Source organism: Rana temporaria, chromosome 2 (assembly GCF_905171775.1).
Source record: "Rana temporaria chromosome 2, aRanTem1.1, whole genome shotgun sequence".
Taxonomy (NCBI): Eukaryota; Metazoa; Chordata; class Amphibia; order Anura; family Ranidae; genus Rana; species Rana temporaria.
Window position 1 is genome coordinate 36,099,567 of NC_053490.1, and position 18,961 is coordinate 36,118,527.

At 42.5% G+C, this 18,961-nt stretch overlaps 1 protein-coding gene across 4 annotated transcripts in view; it reads left to right on the top strand.

Annotated features, from left to right (window-relative positions):
• Positions 1-18,961, top strand: part of LOC120928948 (piwi-like protein 1) — a 114,162-nt gene that overhangs the window by 53,418 nt on the left and 41,783 nt on the right. For all 4 annotated transcript variants that reach the window (XM_040340061.1, XM_040340060.1, XM_040340059.1 and 1 more), the window contains 7 exons: positions 148-273; positions 2,708-2,919; positions 3,052-3,173; positions 3,415-3,495; positions 7,787-7,984; positions 11,822-11,930; positions 15,945-16,065. In XM_040340061.1, coding sequence (XP_040195995.1) covers positions 148-273; positions 2,708-2,919; positions 3,052-3,173; positions 3,415-3,495; positions 7,787-7,984; positions 11,822-11,930; positions 15,945-16,065 — 969 coding nt within the window. The remainder of the gene's footprint in view (positions 1-147; positions 274-2,707; positions 2,920-3,051; positions 3,174-3,414; positions 3,496-7,786; positions 7,985-11,821; positions 11,931-15,944; positions 16,066-18,961) is intronic.

Here is an 18,961-nt window from a genome sequence, read left to right on the forward strand (position 1 = left end):
TAGTATATACACAACTGTCTAAAAAACGCCAAAAAACGAGACTGTGTGCATGGACACAGGATAACATTGAATGCGTAAAAAAAAAAAAACTTGTAATATTATACCGCAGCAGCAAATGTGGACTAATAAACATGCATTAAAACTCAGTTCTGCAGCTCTCAGCTGGATTTCAAGAGATATCAATCGGTGAACGAGGCGGTCGGAGACGGGATTTTCAGGACCTTGGAGTGAACACTCGCCAGACAATCGAGCATGTCCAAGCATCCAAAACCGGTACCTGCAGTTGTAGATTGTTATAGGCCCACTGTACTCTGAAATCGTATACTGTTGTGTGTTTTTTTTTTTTTTTCTTCTTTCTCCTCTCTGCTCGTGTATGCTGGGACTTGGGTTCCACAACAGTGATGGGTGTTCTAAACTGTGTACTTTATGTGGAAATCAAAGTGCATTTGCTGTGAGAGAGGGGAGGAGGGGGGGGGGGGGCCGGGGCCACACTCTTGTGTGTAATGACAATCTCCATTCACAGGAGTGTGGCTCAAATGCCCCTGTAGGAAGACGCTTGATTTTGGGGCACTCGTCGGGGGTGGGAAGGGAACCAAAAAGAGGATCACAGCTGCTCTGTATGTTAGGTGTGTGGGTTTTTTTTTTTGCTGTGACTTTTGTACTGGTCACAAGGTCACCAATGTAAAAATCAAACTCCTGTAATCTGCCTAAAAAAAAAAAAAACTCATGTACTTTTTTTTTTTGAGCTTCAGGCATTTTTGCTTCAGGTGACAGAATGCTCAGATGTGAACAGGGGCCATTTAAATGAATGGGATTTTGCTTGTTGAGCATTTTTTCTGAAAATGCTCTAATGGCTGTGCTGCTATCAATATATCCAATCAAGCGCCAGGACCCCGTGGAGAGAAGGGCAGCGCGTCCCAGCCAAGGAGATGACGGGGCTTAGGTAAGTAAAATGTGGGGCGGGGGGGGGGGGGGCGGTGACTGCCAGGTGTTTTTTCACCTTAACCACTTACGGACCTCCCGCCGCAGGAATACGTTGGCTGTTTGGAGAGGAATACCGTTGTATGGTAGCAGCCAGTGTGAGTGAGGGGAAGCTGGCCTTCACCTGTCTCCATATCACTGCAGGGCAGAAAACGTCACTTCCGCCCATAGATCTTAATTGCATTTTAGTGTAAATATGAGATCTGAGGTCTTTTTGACACCACATGTCATATTTAAAGAGTTTGTAAAGGTAAAATAAAATTCCCATAAATAGCTTCCTCTAGTGCAGTCCTTCTTCACTTACCTCATCCTTCCATTTTGCTTTTAAATGTCCTTATTTCTTCTGAGAAATCCTCACTTCCTGTTCTGTCAGTAATGCAAGGTTTTCTCCCTGGTGTGGAGTGTCATGTTCGCCCCCCCCCCCTCCTTTGGACTACAGGAGAATCAGGACGCCCACTAACACACAGCTCCTTTCTCTATCTGCAACGTAGAGGGCGTCCTGACTCTCCTGTAGTCCAAGGGAGGGGGGGGGGGGCGAGCATTAAGGTAAAGGAAGCTATTTAGGGGGAACATTTTTTCACCTTTACAATCCCTTTAAGAGGACCGGTCATGCGTGTTTTTTTTTTTTTTTTTTTTACTTCCTATTACAAGGGATGTTTACATTCAAATAAATACATTTTTTTATATATATATATATATATATATATATATATATATATTGACGGGTTACTGGTGGTGTATCAAGCTTGGCTCCAAAGTTTAGGAGGCATAGACTTTCTTGCAGAATAAATCTAGTATCGGAGAGGCGCACAGAAAATGTTTTCCTGCATTCTGAAGATGGTAGCTACACCATGTAGTTACTGCTTTATGTGACCAGCATTGGGCAGAACTTTGTTTCCAATAAAATCCCTTCCTGGTTTGTTTAACCACTTCAGCCCGGAAAGGTTTACACCACAAATCCCCCCCCCCCCCCCCCCCATGACAAGGCCATTTTTTTTTTTGCGATGCGTTACTATAACTGACAATTGCGTGGTCCTGCAACCCTGTACGCAAATAACATATGTCCTATTTTCACCACAAATGGAGCTTTCTTTTGGTGGTGGCAGTGATCAGCGACTACAGCCGGATTGTGGCGGACAGATCGGACACAAAGTGACACTTCTTTGGGGACCAGTGATGCCAATACAGTGATTGGTGATAAATAATATGCACTGTCACTGTACTAATGACACTGGCTGGGAGGGGTTAACATCGGGGGCGATCAAAGGGTTAAATGTGTCATTGGGGAGTGCTTTCTAACTCAGGGTGGGGGGTGATTGTACTGCAAGAAGCCAGATCTGTTTTCCTGCTTAGCAGAAACACAAGATCAATCTTCTCCTGTCACAACGGCAATCTGCCTTGTTTACATTGTGTCTGCCTCGAACGATCTGTGGTTACGCTGTCAGATCACAGCAGGAGCTGGTCGCCGTTGGCGCACCTGGACGCCCCAGACGTGGAAGGGCGAAATCGCGTACGCCTATATAATTTCTCTGAGAGGCCGCCCTGCTGCATAGATGTACCTGGGGTAGTCTAGAACTGGTTAATTTGAACATTTCTAGAATGTGGATTGTTTTAACATTCCAAAACATTGTATGAGTGGGGTTATGAGGAATGACCTAATATTTGCTCACAGGATGGTTGTAGACTTTTCTCCCCTGAATGTTGTGATTAATGCTTTTGCCTGTAGGTGAGACTGGCAGCGCAATTCAGTTGGTCACCAACCACATCAAACTGGTCTCCCGGCCACAGTGGGTCTTGTATCAATACCACATTGACTACAATCCTCCTATGGAGTCATGCCGCTTGAGAACCGCTTTGCTATTCCAGCATGAAGAAACCATCGGGAAAGCGCGTGCCTTCGATGGTACCATCTTATTTTTGCCGAAAAGACTCAATAAGGTATAGAATGAGAAACTTTGAATTTTTAATAAAAAAAAAAATATATGTGTTTTTTTTTTTTTTTTTTTTTCTTGGAGTTGCATTAACATTTAGACCTTTTACTTTTGATGTTTGTGTACTTTTTGATTGAAGGTTACTGAAGTGTTCAGCCAAACCCGAAATGGAGAGAACGTGAGAGTGACAATTACTCTGACAAATGAGTTGCCGCCAACTTCACCCACCTGCTTTCAGTTTTACAACATCATCTTCAGGAGGTCTGATCATTTTAAATAAACCATGAGCACAGATTCTGAGCTTTTCTTTTTCTTGCTGTCATGAACTTGTAAAAGTGCTTAATAATGTGTAAAGTTGTAAAGATTGGACCCACGTGTGTGTGTAATATATATATATATATATATATATATATATATATATATATATATATATATATATATATATATATATATATATATATATATATTTTTTTTTACGCCAATGTGAAATTCATGTTTGCAGGCTGCTCAAGATTATGAACATGAAGCAGATTGGACGCAACTACTACAACCCCAGTGATGCTACAGAAGTCAGAGCACACCGGTAAAAAAAATACAGTCTAGATTCTCTTCTATAGAGTTGTATATCTAAGTAAGGTAAAGCTGTCTTACACAAAATACACTCAAGTGTTATCAATGGTAAAAAAAAATTATAACCTACCTTCTACGGGCTTCTGTTAATACAGCTGTAGGTTTGCTGGCCACCCCACCAATTGACAATGCTTGTTTGCTGGGAATTTAGTATTTGCAACCCCAGTTGTTGAGACGAGGAAAATGGCAGGCCGGGTGTTTCTTTTTATTGGTTTAATGTGCCCGTGCAGAGAATGTCACAGAACTCAGCCCTTGCTACTTCTGCACAGTTTGCTTTAATTAAATCTTCTGCCTTTACAACAACCAGTGACAATGGATCCCCTGGAAAAAAAGCCCTGGTTGTGATGCACTGAAGTGCATGTGCATTATGTGCTGGAAAGGTGCATTGAAGTACCATTCAAAAAGAATGTCACTGGAGCTGCGGTGGCTCGACGCGATTGGCACTACGCTGACAAGCCATTCACCTCTGCAGCTAGAGGTTCGGATCCCGGTCTCAGCTACATGTGAATTGAGTTTGGTGGTCTCAGCCCGGCTCCCGGTGGGTGTGCTATGCGAGGTAAGCTTGCGCTTAGTACGCCCCCCCCCCCCCCTCCCACAAAAACCACCACACTTACACGCACTTTGAAATTGGGTTAACATGCACGCACTTTGACCACGCGGTCTCTAAAAAGAGAGGCGAAGGACTAACGGGGCTGGTTGAGCGGGCTAGATCCTCTCACTCCCTTATAGGGAGTCCCTCTGCCCCGTTGGGCTTCAAAGCGGAGCAGGTAGGGCGGGCTGTGTGGGAGGACCCCCTCACGCACCCGCCATTGCCACCCGGGGCATGGAGAAAGGTGGCAAATTGCCTCTGGGGGAGGCCTGCCTACTCCCAACTCCTGCAGTCCGGCTCCTCTCTCGAGTACACGCACAAAATACACATAAAAAATAAAAAAAGAATGTCACTGTATTGTGCCTTGTGGTAACTTGCAGTACTCCTGTTACCACTTATCGCAAGGCACATTTAAATCCGGGCCTAAGAGGAAGACACAGGCGATTTCTGCTTCTGAAAATGCTAGCTGCCTGACTGTCATTTTGATCTTCTATTATTAAAGCTTAAACTCTGGGCAAAAATATAACTGAACTGAGCCCCCAGGCAGGATAAAAAAAAAAGAGGTATCCTCAGCAGTACTTCTGTTGTGCCACAAGATTCCCCTAACCTTCTGGGTTAAATGAGACAGAGGACCTATGATGAATAAATGGGTGCAGTGTTCCCCACCCCCTTGGGGGAGCATCACTAAAGCACCCTTCCCCCTTTTTTTTTTTTTTTTATATTTCTTTTTTGTGTGTGTGTGTGTGTGTGTGTGTGTGTGTACACAAAATGCAGCAGTCATCTGGCGACTAGAGATAATCTGGAAAGGGGGACATACAAGTCATGTGACTGTACCCCACTTATTGCAGAAAAATGTGTGTGTGTGGTGTGTGTTTTTTTTTTTTTGCGTTCTGCTTTAACCCTATTGCTGCTAGAGCCGTTTTGGCATCTTTTGCACACCTGCTTTAAAAATAAAAAAAATTGGGCATAAATCCCTGAAAACATTCTATATTTTCTGAAAGCAGACACACTAGAGAATAAAATAGTTCCAGTTTTTTTATGTCACAGGATCTTGCTGCAAAAATCAAACAGTTCTGTAAAAAATACACTGTCGCGTACACAGGATCAGAATTCCACTCAAGCATGGCTTGCATACACACGGTCACACAAGTTCTCTGAACTTTCGACCATGAATGAATGAAAAACTTGTATAGCGCGGCACATGCGAACTAAATCGCCTCTGGCCATCAAGAACACAGTGACGTACCAACACTACGACGAGCCAAGAAAATTAAGTTCAATGCTTCCGAGCATGCGTCGGAATTTTGCACGTCGCAATTGCTACAGATGATCGGATTTTCCAACAGAAATTTTTCCGTCTGAAAAATTGAGAACAGCTCTCAATCTTTTGTTGGCGGAAATTGCAACAGCAAAATTCCGATGGAGCATACACACGGTCGGAATTTCCCTCCAAAAGCTCAGACTTTTTATGTTGGAATTTACAATCGTGTCTACGGGGCATTCAGGGGATTTTAAGGTCACACAAATGTAATGACCCCTTTTATTTAAAAAAAATAATAAGTCTAGGTTGGATGCCCAATGTGTCCATCCTTAAATTTTGCGTGCACCTGTGAAATGGTGATGAATTTTAGTACCCTATATTTTCCATTGGCGATGCCTTAACCAATTGACCTCCAGACCCTTTTCTGGAACTTTTTTATTTTTTTTTTTATTTGCGTGGAAAAATTGGTAGAACATGGAAATCGTAAATTCTTTCCGCTTTCCTCAAAATACCATGACCTCAGCATGTATGTCATACAGTGGAAGGTGGAAGATGTCATTCACAGAGCACGTAGTCCCCAATGACAAATGTTTTTTCTTCTTCCTTGCAATGCCTTACCACCTCTCCATAGTCAGCCACATATGCCAAAGAGAATTCTCAATAGTGTAGTAGTTGATAAATCCATTAAAACCACATAGGAATACGAATGCCCACTCGCATGTACAAGTGCTCCAGATCTGCACTAGTATATACTGCCTGCTTGGATGGTTTACGTTTGAATGCATGCCATACCAAAGGGAACAGTGCTTTTTATTATCGCTGCCCACCTTTAAGATGGCTGCCAGGTCAGACAGGGGCACAGCATCCAATCAGACAGCTGCCTCCCTGAAGAGACCTATGGTGGTGCCTTGGAGGGACCTGCTTTCCCCTTGTTCTCAACCTTCTGTGTACCACATGCGCTGGATTGCATCACCTATCCAGGTAGGCTGCACTACACTGATCTATTAGTGTCCTCTGACAGAAGATGGGGATGGAAGGGATTCCTCTATCCTAATTTACGTGAATGGAGAAATGTATGTGTAGGTGTGTGTGTGTGTGTGTGTGTGTGTGTGTGTGCCTGAATTCACACCTGATTGTGACTCAAACACACAGGACCCTTTTCAAAACTGCACCGTGGCCACCCTGGACGTGTGTGACCTGGCTCCTTTTTGAGAGCCGGTCACATTCACAATTTAATGCGAATTGAATAAAAATCCACCCAGTTCCCATGTATGTGGACCCTGCCTTACTAAGTTCCAGATATAGGCTGGAAAAACACCCTTCCGTGTCTGAAATCAGTGAAAATGCATTAAAAATGAATGTCCTTGTGCAATTCTTTACGACAAAGCTTGGCCATGTTTTGATGCATTTATTTTCTTTTTGATTTCAATAAAAAAAAAAGTGATGATGAAATTGTATCAGATTAGTGGTGTGTGTTTTTTTTTTTTTTTTTTTTTTGGGAGAAAAATCTTGTCTGTGTAAACCATGAAAGCCGGTGCATAGAGGTGCCTGTACATTCCTTTTTATTTATGTACCTTATCACAACCTGGGATGTACTCCGTATCTGCTACTACATATTGCTCCTCCGATGTTGGATCCCTCAGGAGGGTTGGTTAATGACCCCTTTCACTCACAGTATATCCTCAGTTTTATGCCTCGTACACACGCCGTGTGTATGCTCCATCGCAGTTTTCCCGACGAGAAAACTGCCGGGGAAAAAAAAAAAAAAGAACCTGCTTTCTTTTTTCCCGTCAGGGAAAACCGGTTGTGTGTATGCTTTTCCGAGGGGGGTGCGCATGCTCAGAATCGAGTATGAGATGGGAGCGCTCGTTTTTGGTAAAACTAGTGTTTGGAATGGAGATGGCACATTCGTCACGCTGTAACGGACTGAAAAGCGCGAATAGTCTCTCGCCAAACTTTTTACTAACATGAGGATCAGCAAAAGCAGCCCAAAGGGCTGTACGTGGTGTTTGGCCTGAACGTGTGTATGCAAGGCAGGCTTGAGAGGAATCTTGTCAGGAAAAACGTGTGTGTGTGTGTGTGTGTGTGTGTGTGTGTTGTGTTTTTTTTTTTTTTTTTTTTAATATTCCTGCCGAGAAAACGGTGGTGTGTACGAAGCATTACAGGTTGATTGACGCTAGACTGTGAGGACATCTTGTGGTGATAAGGAACCACTGTGTGAAGGATGGGGTAGGAGCATATTGCTGCCAAAGTTTCCTCCCCCCTTTTTTTTAAAGCTGCCCGAGTGATCTTTTTTTAATAGTAAAAAAGCTAAATGTTTAGGCTTTAAATGGCTTCAAATGAAAAGTTAAAAATCACAAACTATATAAATTTTTTATTTCTTGTTTTTGCTAGTCTGACTATCTGGCCTGGCTTTTCAACCTCCATCCTGCAGTATGAAACCAGCATTATGTTGAATATCGACGTCAGCCATAAAGTACTGAGAAACGAGACCGTCCTCGACATTATGCACAATCTATATCAGTCGTGTGGGGCGCAGAGCTTTCAGGATTTCTGCATTAAGGAGCTGGTTGGGCAGATCGTGCTTACCAAGTAAGAGGAACTCATTCATTTGTGAAAAATTTGAGCGTGAAAGGAAGGAATTATTTGATATATTGGGGTTTTGCAACTTTCTGGCAACAAGCTGTGTAACGTTACCTAATTAAAGTGTTTCAGTAAAATCAGTCTTTAACCACTTCCATAACGGGCACTTACGCCCCTTCCTGCCCAAGCCAATTTTCAGCTTTCAGCACTGTCTCACTTTGAATGACAATTGCGCGGTCGTGCTACACTGTACCCAAACAATTTTTTTATCATTTTGTTCCCACAAATAGAGCTTTCTTTTGGTGGTATTTGATCACCTCTGCGGTTTTTATTTTTTGCGCTATAAACAAAAGAAGAGTGTCAATTTGAAAAAAAAAACACTATTTTTTACTTTTTTATTTAATAAATATCACAATTTTAAAAGAAAAAAACTTTTTTTTCCTCAGTTTAGGCCGATATGTATTCTTCTACATATTTTTGGTAAAAAAAATCGCAATGATCATATATTGATTGGTTTGCGCAAAAGTTATAGCGTTTACAAAATAGCTGATTTATGGCATTTTTATTTTATTAATTTTTTTACTAGTATTGGCGGCGATTTGCGATTTTTTTTACTGTCACCGTGACATTGCGGCGAACACATCGGACACTTTTGACACGTTTTTGGCGCCATTCACATTTATACAGCGATTAATGCGATAAATATGCACTAATTACTGTGTAAATGTGACTGGCATTCAAGGGGTTAACACTAGGGGGTGAGGGAGGGGTTAATATGTATACCTAAATTGTGTTCTAACTGTGGGGGAAGGGGGGTGACTGGGGGAGGTGACCGATCTGTGTCCCTATGTACAAGGGACACAGATCGGTCTCCTCTCTCCCCTGACAGGACGTGGAGCTCTGTGTTTACACACAGAGCTCCACGTCTTGTCCCTGTAGCCGCCGATTCCGAGTGCCTGGCGGACATCGCGACCGCCAGGCACGCGCATCGGCATCTCGGGGACGCGCCGGGCGCGCCGCCGCGCTCGCGCGCCCCCCAGTGGCCGCAAGAATACAGGACGTCAATTGACGTCCTGTTGAATTTTCAGAGTCACCGTGGAGCCGTCATTTGACGATGGCCCGGTACTCTAGTGGTTAAATGCAGTGAAGCATGCTCGTTATACTCGCTGTGGAACTGGAAGGTGTTAATCCTCAATGTTGTGTAAGAAAGCTGTTTTTGAACTGGATTTCTCTGATCCTCCCCTTCCACTGTCCCCAATCCACCTGCTGATCGTACAGAGCCTTGGAGGCACTCTCTCAGGGATATGCAATTAGCGGACCTCCAGATGTTGCAAAACTACAAATCCCATCATGCCTCTGCCTCTGGGTGTCATGCTCGTGGCTGTCAGAGCTTTGCTTTGCCTCATGGGATTTGTAGTTCTGAAACAGCTGGAGGTCCGCTAATTGCATATCCCCACTATACATGCTCAGTTTTGTATGTATTGCTAGATAGGTGTGTGTTTTTTGCAGGGTGCATGCGATCGGCTGAGGGCCAATCAACACCCCAGACAGAGGGTCAGGGATCATGCAGCCTCATATGTCAGAGGAGACTGAAAACGCCTCCTACAAGCTTTAACCAGTGCTTGGCCGGACACTGATGGAAGTCACAAGACTGCTATATACCATGTTTCCCCGAAAATAAGACCTAGCATGATTTTTGGGGAGGACTGCAGTAAAAGCCCTTCCCCCAAAAATAAAATGACTTGCATTTTAATGAAGATAACAAAACTGCTGTCCAGAACAGACTAAACTAGGAGATGTCAAAGCTAACAGTTAAGAAAAGCCCCCCTACTACAGCTACTAATACTGGTCCTGCAAAGAAGGCTCGAAAGAGCTTGGGTTGTGTAAGGTTGGTGATTCAACTGGACCCGGGTTTTATAGGTCTTCTGGATGTATGGAGGCTCTCTGATGCATCGGTGAGTCAAGCATACACACGGGGGTATGGTGAATTCAAGACTAGACTTTCTCGTGCGTACTTGCACCTAATCAAATCGTACAATAAAGGAACACCCTTGTCTCGGTATTTAAGTAATTAGGTTATACAAGTAATACTCGTCACAATTGTATACAGCTTGTGTAAAATATAGCAATCTATTTTCTGTGTGACCAACTACAACCTTGTTCCCTCTGCACGCCTTTATCTATGTTATCGTTCTCTGCTCAGTACATATTAACATTTGACAAGGTTGTTTTTAGCTTCTGTGTAACTAATCCTAGAAGCTCTGGGTTAAAGAATACATCTTCATACAAGCATTCATTACTATGGGGGAACTCTAGCAAGCCTTACAATGCATTGATATTATGGGGGAACTCTAGCCTTTCAGGTAGCTTTTTCAAATCGGCACAAAGTGGAAGGGGCACCAGATCAAGCCTCAGACACACGGCAACAACAACAGTCCGAAAGCTTGTCCTTGGAGCTACACTCTTATCTGTTCTTGGGCAACACTGACAGTGAAGATGATCCGTTAGTCTGGTGGAAGGTTCACAAGGAGCAGTATCCGAGATTGTCTGCACTGGCCAGAAAATATCTTTGCATTCCTGCATTGTCACTTTTCGCCGTTCTGCACTGAAGCCACAAAATGTGGATAGGCTTGTGTTTCTAGCTAAAAATCTTTAAATCTGTTTATCTTAATCTGACAAGATGGTTACTACCTGAATGTTCTTTCATTACATTGTGATTTCTTTAAAAGTTGTTTGAAGCCAGAGTTCAGTATTATGGGCCTGGCTTATTTTAGAACAATGGACTGTTCCCCAATCCCCATTGGATGGGACTTTTAAGGCCACAAACACTGAAGTGTGTTAAACTGATTCATTTTTACATAAAAATAGAGATCACCCAACGATGATCAATGGTTCAAGGTATAAACCACTATATGGTATAATACATGTGACAAACGAAGCAAAACAAATTATGCTTTTTAAAAATCGATCATTGTATGTGATCTATCTTTATGTAAAAAAAAAAAAACAATTTGCTAACGCACTTTAGTGTTTGTGGCCTTAAAAGTCCCATCCAAGGGGGGAACAGTCCTTTGTTTGTTCTATACAATGAATCCAGGGATGTGGCCACACTACATTAACATTCATGTGTTATACAGTGTCAGTAATCTCCCTTTCTTATATGGCTTATTTTATTGCCATTTGGTTTGATAACCTAATGTTCAGAAATTGTACATTTTTTAAAATAAAGTTTTTGAGAATCGTGAGGGAATCGTGATCTTCATTCTAAGCAAAATAATCGTGATTCTCATTTTTCCAAGAATCGTGCAGCTCTACAACTAGGTAGATCAGACCTCAAAATGAGGGACAAATGCGGAGGAAAGAGGGACTTTGTTCCAAATCAAGGACAGTCCCTCAAAATTGGGCTCAGTTGGGAGCGCTATGCTTGAGCCTACGGTCTCTAAAGGATAACGCTCCTTGATTTCAATTTACTTGATCTTCATAGGCTTTTCAGCATCAGGCACCTGTTTTCTAGATTTACATGGCTGACACATGTACCTACTAGCAACAGGTTTAAAGAGATGAGTTCACTTTTTACAAACAATTATTTTGTTGTAGGACCCTAAAAAGCATTCCACTGGCCATCAGCAGATCGCTGATGCCATGTAGGACTACTGCAGACCTGTTGGTGTATCTGCTTGCAGGTACTACAGACGGGCAAGCCGCTAAGGCTGTTGGGACTTGTAGTTTTCCATTAACCGAAAACTGAACGAGTGATGCGGGTGGGCTGGGGTGTGTGGGTTTTATTTAATTTTTTTCTTGCAAACCTCTTTGCAATTACACTTCTTTTTTTTTTTTTTTTTGCAGGTACAACAATAAGACATACCGCATAGATGAGATTAACTGGACTGCGACTCCATTGGATACGTTTAAGAAATCTGATAAGGACATCACCTTTCTGGATTACTACAAAACTGTAAGTTCTGCATGCCAAGCCCACTTTTAACCGGAGTGTTGCCTGGCTCTGCTTACAGCCAGGGCTTTTTTTAAAATGGTAAATTTAGGCTCCACAATGAAAATGGGTGGACACAAGGAGGATTTTTTTTATTTTCTTTTTCCTTTTTTAAGCACTTTTTATTTTCAATTTTACAACAGAGGAAACAACAAAACCACAGTGCCCCATGGGCAACACACACACACACACACACACACACACACACACACACACACACACACACACACACACACACACTACCTAGAACCAAAAACAGTGTATGACATATCTTACAAATTAGAACCTTTCCCAACATTTGCTCCTTTTCAAATACTTAACCTTAAAATGTATCTTGTATATAATAAATTATTCTGCGCTGCTAAAGTGAACATGTATTGTACAAAATTAAAGAGCAATCAAATGGTGTGCAACTCTGCAAATAAATACTTAAAAGTGGATGTATATCCGATTCATGACATTTGAGCTGGGCACATATATCTGCAGTATTTTGTTATCTCTTTTCAATGAGCTACGTCTTATAAGCCCTCTCCTGAAAGGTTCCTCTGTTATCAGCCTGAGAACTAACATATATTATTTGACTTTTTAGACAAAAGCAGCCAGAATTGTCAAGAGGTTGCTAAAATAGTGTAGAAGAGAGCAGCTCCTATTACAAAACGGCTCTGAGACTCTCTGCCTATGTTGGAGAGGGGGTGTGTGCCTTTCCTCCAATCAGCAATTTTAGCTATCTTGGCTGTATACCCAGACATCACACTCTGTTAAACAGGAAGAGAAAATGTCCTAACACGATCTGAACTTTCTAAACAGTGTATAAATGTGAAGACAGCAGATATACATATAAAACCAAAGTAAAGAGCTTTGTTTCATCCCTGTGTATCATCTGAGGCTGTTCACTTCACTGCGTGTATGGAGGGTTTACATCCACTTTAAAAACTATAAATTCATATAATCAATGCTCAGTGACTGGTGTATAGAGAGCAGATATGGACTAGTTATGTTTTTTTTTTTTTTTTGTATACCGAAGTACAATGTGGATAATTCAACCGTACAGTGAGCTAGAGCCCTTTTGAGGCAATGGTGTGTCCCTTCACCATTAACCACCGGACCATATTGCTGGTCAAAGACCAGAGCACTTTTTGCAATTCGGCACTGCGTCGCTTTAACTGACAATTGCGCGGTCGTGCGACGTGGCTCCCAAACAAAATTGGCGTCCTTTTTTCCCCCACAAATAGAGCTTTCTTTTGGTGGTATTTGCTCACCTCTGTGGTTTTTCGTTTTTGCGCTATAAACAAAAATAGAGCGACAATTTGGAAAAAAATTAATATTTTTTACTTTTTACCATAATAAATATATAAAAATAAACAATTGTTTTCTTCAGTTTAGGCCAATACGTATTCTTCTACATATTTTTGGCAAAAAAAAATCGCAATAAGTGTTTATCGATTGGTTTGCGCAAAATTTATAGTGTTTACAAAATGGATAGTTTTTATTGCATTTTTATTAAAAAAAAAATTGTATTTTTTTTTTACTACTTTTGGCAGTGATTTTTTTTTTTTTTTTCGTGACTGCGACATTATGGACACATTAAACAATTTTGACACATTTTTGGGACTATTGTCATTTTCACAGCAAAAAGTGCTATAAAAATGCACTGTTTACTGTGAAAATTACAATTGCAGTTTAGGAGTTAACCACTAGGGGGCGCTGAAGGGGTTAAGTGTGACCTCCATATGTGTTTCTAACTGTAGGGGGGGCGCGGCTGGACGTGTGATGTCGGTGATCGTCTTTCCCTATATCGGGGAACAGACGATCAATGACACTACACACACCTCTCCCCTTTCTTCAGCTCCGGTGACAGATCGCAGGACACCGACGGCGATCGGGTCCCAAGGTCACGGAGCTCCGGACCGCGAGCAACCCCACGGCTGGGCTTAAAGAGACACGTACAGGTACGTGATTGTGCCCAGCCGTGCCATTCTGCCAACGTTTATCGGCGTGAAGGGGTCCTTAAGTGGTTAAATGTGTATATCAATAATTTGTGTCTTTCCACCACTATGATGACTCCTGTGCTCTCTAGCCTCTCGTATTGATACGGATTGGTTAAAGCATATAGTTAGTAACTCAATTTGGTGGTCTGGTCTGTCTCCGGTCCCCTAGTAATCCTCCCTGGTTAAACAAATTTTTATATTAAAGGGGTTGTAAAGGAAATTTTTTTTTTTTTCTTTTTCCTAAATAGCTTCCTTTACCTTAGTGCAGTCCTCCTTCACTTACCTCATCCTTCCATTTTGCCTTTAAATGTCCTTATTTCTTGTGAGAAATCCTCACTTCCTGTTCTTCTGTCTGTAACTCCACACAGTAATGCAAGGCTTTCTCCCTGGTGTGGAGAAAGCCTCTTGAGGGGGGCGAGCAGGCAAGCCAGGACACCCTCTACTTTGCAGATAGAGAAAGGAGCTGTGTGTTAGTGGGCGTCCTGTCACACCTTGCTCGCCCCCTCCCCCCTCAAGAGGCTTTCTCCACACCAGCAAAGCCTTGCATTACTGTGTGGAGTTACAGACCAAAGAACAGGAAGTGAGGATTTCTCAGAAGAAATAAGGACATTTTAAAGGCAAGACTTCCCATGGTGTATTGATGTTTTTTTAAATATTTATTTAAATGTAAAAAGCGCTTTTTACGTTTTTGGAACGATCCCCTGAAGAAGTCACATGGGCATGACGTAATGCGTAGGACGTGAGCAGAGGCATACCAGAAGTGATGTCAGCGTTGGTACGAGTTTGGCCGGCACTCATGGATTACATATACTTCTTCTCCTTAACCTAAATAAATCCATTTAAAATGGTAATGCACTATGGAAAGGGTTTTTTTTTTTTTTAACTACGGATGATACTGAGTAGACACCCAGGATTACCATAGAGGAGACCACACTTGCTATAGGGATCTATTAATGTATCCTTCCATAAAGCATTGAGCACACTATATTGCATCCATCTTGGGTAAGTAACTTACGTTTTTTTTACCCCCTAATAAATTGGTAAGATTTTAGATACAAAATCATTGTTGCATGAGGAATGTATTGAACTGTGTATAATTATACTCTGATAAATGTGATAACCTGATTTGTACAAATTTTATGAATAGGCTGTTTTTTGTTTTTGTTTTTGTCTTTATTGTAGATATGTTTTTAACTGTGTGATTTTTTCTTGGTTTCAATAAACCCTATACTGTTGGTCCTAAGGAAGCGGTTGATTTGTGAAACGCGTTGACCTTCTCAGAAGGTTTGATGCGCTTTTTCTTTGTAGTATATTTCAGACAACAATGTGTGTGTTTATTTTTTTTTGCCAGGTAAGTATAATGTGTTTATTTTTATGACATACAAAAAGATTTTTATACAAACTGTATGATCTAGGATGATTTACTTTTACATGCTAAGTTTGCACACTGGAGTATATTTAAAGTTCCAAAATACTCTTTGTCCTTTTTGCTACTATATCGTGATGATAACCCCATGCTCATTCATTTTCGATTTACTGCACTTTTTTAAGCATTTGAGTAGTTGCACACCATTTGAGTGCCTCCTTTTTTTATTATTTTAATTTTTTTTAACACTTTTACTTACCAGCACTACACAGTGTTCTTTCATTCTTTAATTTTGTTTTGCACAATACTTGGTGCATTATATGTTCACTTTAGTAGCACAGCACCATTTTATTATATACAAGTTGCTTGAAGCAGTTGGCCATTTAGTGCAGCAGAGGACATAGCAAATCGACAATCTGTGTTGGTTTCAATAGACTTCAGCAGCAAGAGAGGTAGGTAAACTGAGTGAGTATTGTATCCAAAAATTGATTAGATTGTTAAAAATCATATTTTGATCTAATTGGCTATTCATATTTATTTTCTGTCTTTGATTATTTACATTTCACTTGTTTAATGGTGTATGTGTGTAACTTTTTTTTTTTTTTTTTTCCCCCCTCAATTCAGCAATACAATATAAATATCCAGGATGCAAAGCAGCCCATGCTTGTCAGCATATGCAAAAGACCCAGGCCAGGTGTCACCAATGGTGTTATTATGTTGGTGCCAGAACTTTGTAACTTGACAGGTGAGGACAGGCCTTTATCTCTTACACACTGTATTTGTAACTGCAGTTTTTATTTCCTCAAGAGATTACCGTATTTATTGCGGTATAGCGCGCTCCCACGTATACCGCGCACCCCTAAAGTTGCCCCGAATCCTGTGTAAAAAAGTTTTTTTTGTACTTGGTTTTGGTGTCTGCGGCTTCGGGTGTCCTCTTCGTCGGGTCCGGCTTCGGGTGTCCTCTTCGTCGCGTCCGTCTGCGGCTTCGGGTGTCCTCTTCGTCGGGTCCGGCGTCCTTCTGCGGCGTCCTCCCCGCTCGTTTCCCGCGCCGAGTTTGAATACTGCGCCGACATATACAGAGCGCAGTACACTTGTGTATTGTCGGCAACTCTCGCGCTGACGTCCTGTACGTCCAGGATGTGAGCGTGGAAGGAGCCAAGACTGCCCGAGTGTACTGCGCTCGGTATATGTCGGCGCAGTATTCAAACTCGGCGCGGGTATCGGCGTATACCGCGCACCCACGATTTTGCCCTGATTTTCAGGGCAAAAAAGTGCTCGGTATACGCCGATAAATACGATAGTTCACCACTTCAATACCGGGCATTTTTACCCCCTTCCTGCCCAGGGCAATTTTCAGCTTTCAGCGCTTTTAGATATAAATGACAATTGCACGGTCGTGCGACACTTTACCAAAACCTACATTTTTATCATTTTGTTTGCACAAATAGCGCTTTCTCTTGGTATTTATTAACCGCTGGGGTTTTTACTTTTGCTACATGGAAGACTGAAAATTAAAAAAAAAATGTATACAATTTTACAAATAACTGTTCTTCGTATATTTATCCCTAAAATGTATTCTGCTACATTCCTTTGGTGAAAATGATCCAAATTGGCGTATAATATTTAGTCTGTAGGAAAGTTAAAGTTCACAAACTATGGTATACATCTGAAAATTGATCAATCCTTATGTACTGACGGCCTAATTTCTCGAGGCTCTAAAATGTCAGGACAGTACAAATATATCCCAAATAAGCCCTTTTTGGAAACTAGACAGTCCAAGGTATTTAAAGCGTAGTTCCACCCAAAAGTGGAACTTCCGCTTTAAGCACGCATCGCCCCCTGACATGCCACTTTTGTAATTCATTTAAAAAAAAAAATTGTTGGACTTCCTGTCCCGCTTATTTTCGGCCACGTTGGCTCGGGGTCCCAGAAGATCGGCTGGCCAATAGGAGCGCGACTCGTGCGTGCTGGGCTGTGAAGCCGTAGGCTGTCGCAGCCAGGCGCCCACAGTTACCATGACGGCACTGAGGAGAGGATGGGGAGAGGAGCGAGCCTCCGGGTGGCCGCATCGCTGGACCTTGGGGCAGGTAAGTGTCGGTTTATTAAACGTCAGCAGCTATGCTTTTTGTAGCTGCTGACTTTTATTAAACTTAAAAAAACGGATGGAACTCCACTTTATGATGCATGAAGGGGTGTGTGTTATTAAAAAAAATCCTGATCACTTCCCCGGAGTAGTACAATGTACCTATGGTAACATTATATTGCTCTGGTCACAGTGTATTGTGAAAACTTGACTTTCTCTTACAGCTCCTTAAATCTTGACAAGTGGGTTATGTTCCCTGTTTACAGGAGAGGACTAGGCAGAAACATGTTAGATAATGAAATACATGTTGCATTAACAGCGTTGAACTGCCCCGCCCAGGGGGCGGTCCCTCCAGACATAACCCTCCTCACTGCACCATGCAGCCTCAGTTTCGTTCTGCCTAGCAAGGAGAAGGATGCATGGCTCTTTGGGTCCAGCGCCCTGAGGAGAATTTTTTTTTTAAATTATACTCTTTCTTGAATCTTCTTTCAACTGTCGGCTGAGAGACAGGCTGGATAATATAGATTCTTGTAGTCTACTCGGTCTGACCAGCAAGCGTGGGCACACCTTTGCAAAGAGGCTGGGTCTGCCATGCCATACCCCATGACTCCTGGGGTGGCCGGTGAGCTTTGCTCCGAGGTCCACATATGACTGGGCTGTGGTGTTGTCTCACTCAGTGGACGGGCCGACAGCTACCTCCATTGCGGTTGTAGTTCTGTCAGGAATGCGTCAGCGAGTCCTCGCTCGGATGGGTAAGTACAGTCCCTCCCGCTTCGGTGGGTTGGTACGGCTGGGCATTCCTGGGGTTTCTCTTCTCTTCCCTGCTCCTTTTCCCTTGCTGCATTGCTAACATTGCCGCTGTCAGGGGGGAGGGGGCCCTCCTGAGGGGACTGTATTATCTGGCCTGTTGGTTTTTTTTTTTTTGTATGGGGCTTTCCTGTGAAAGTTTTTTTTTCACTGTTAAAAAGCCCTAGGAGGCTTTTCCTGTTTAAACGCTGCATTTTGCCGCCATTTGGCACACAGGTCCCTGCAGATGCCGCACAGTTACCTCACAGTTTTCTCTTTTTCCTTTTTTTTTTTTCTTTTTTCTTTTTCTTCTTTTTCTTCCTTGTAATAGGAATCACTGTGACAGGTCCTCTTTATGGAGAGATGTGGGGTCAATAAGACCCCACATCTTTCCTCCAGGCTTACAAGCACTAGATCGTGAAAAAAATTCACAGATCTAATGGCGATTGCGGCTTTGTTTACTTCCGGGTACCGGGCGTGAGGTCATAGAGATGACTGATGACCATCTGGTCACCAGTCATCTCTATGCTTTCTCAGCTAGCGCCGGCCGATTTTCTCTCCGGGCCCCCGATGGCAGGGGAGAGCCCGGAGAAGCACCGCTGCCTATAAGAACGATCAATCGGCAGAACTGCCGCTTTAAACATTCTTATCGTGCAGAGAATCGGCGGCTGAAGACGGTGATATCTGAATGATGCCTGTAGCTGCACCCATCATTCAGATATCACCGCACAAAGCCATGGACGTCCTCGGTTGTCAAGTGGATAATGAGTTT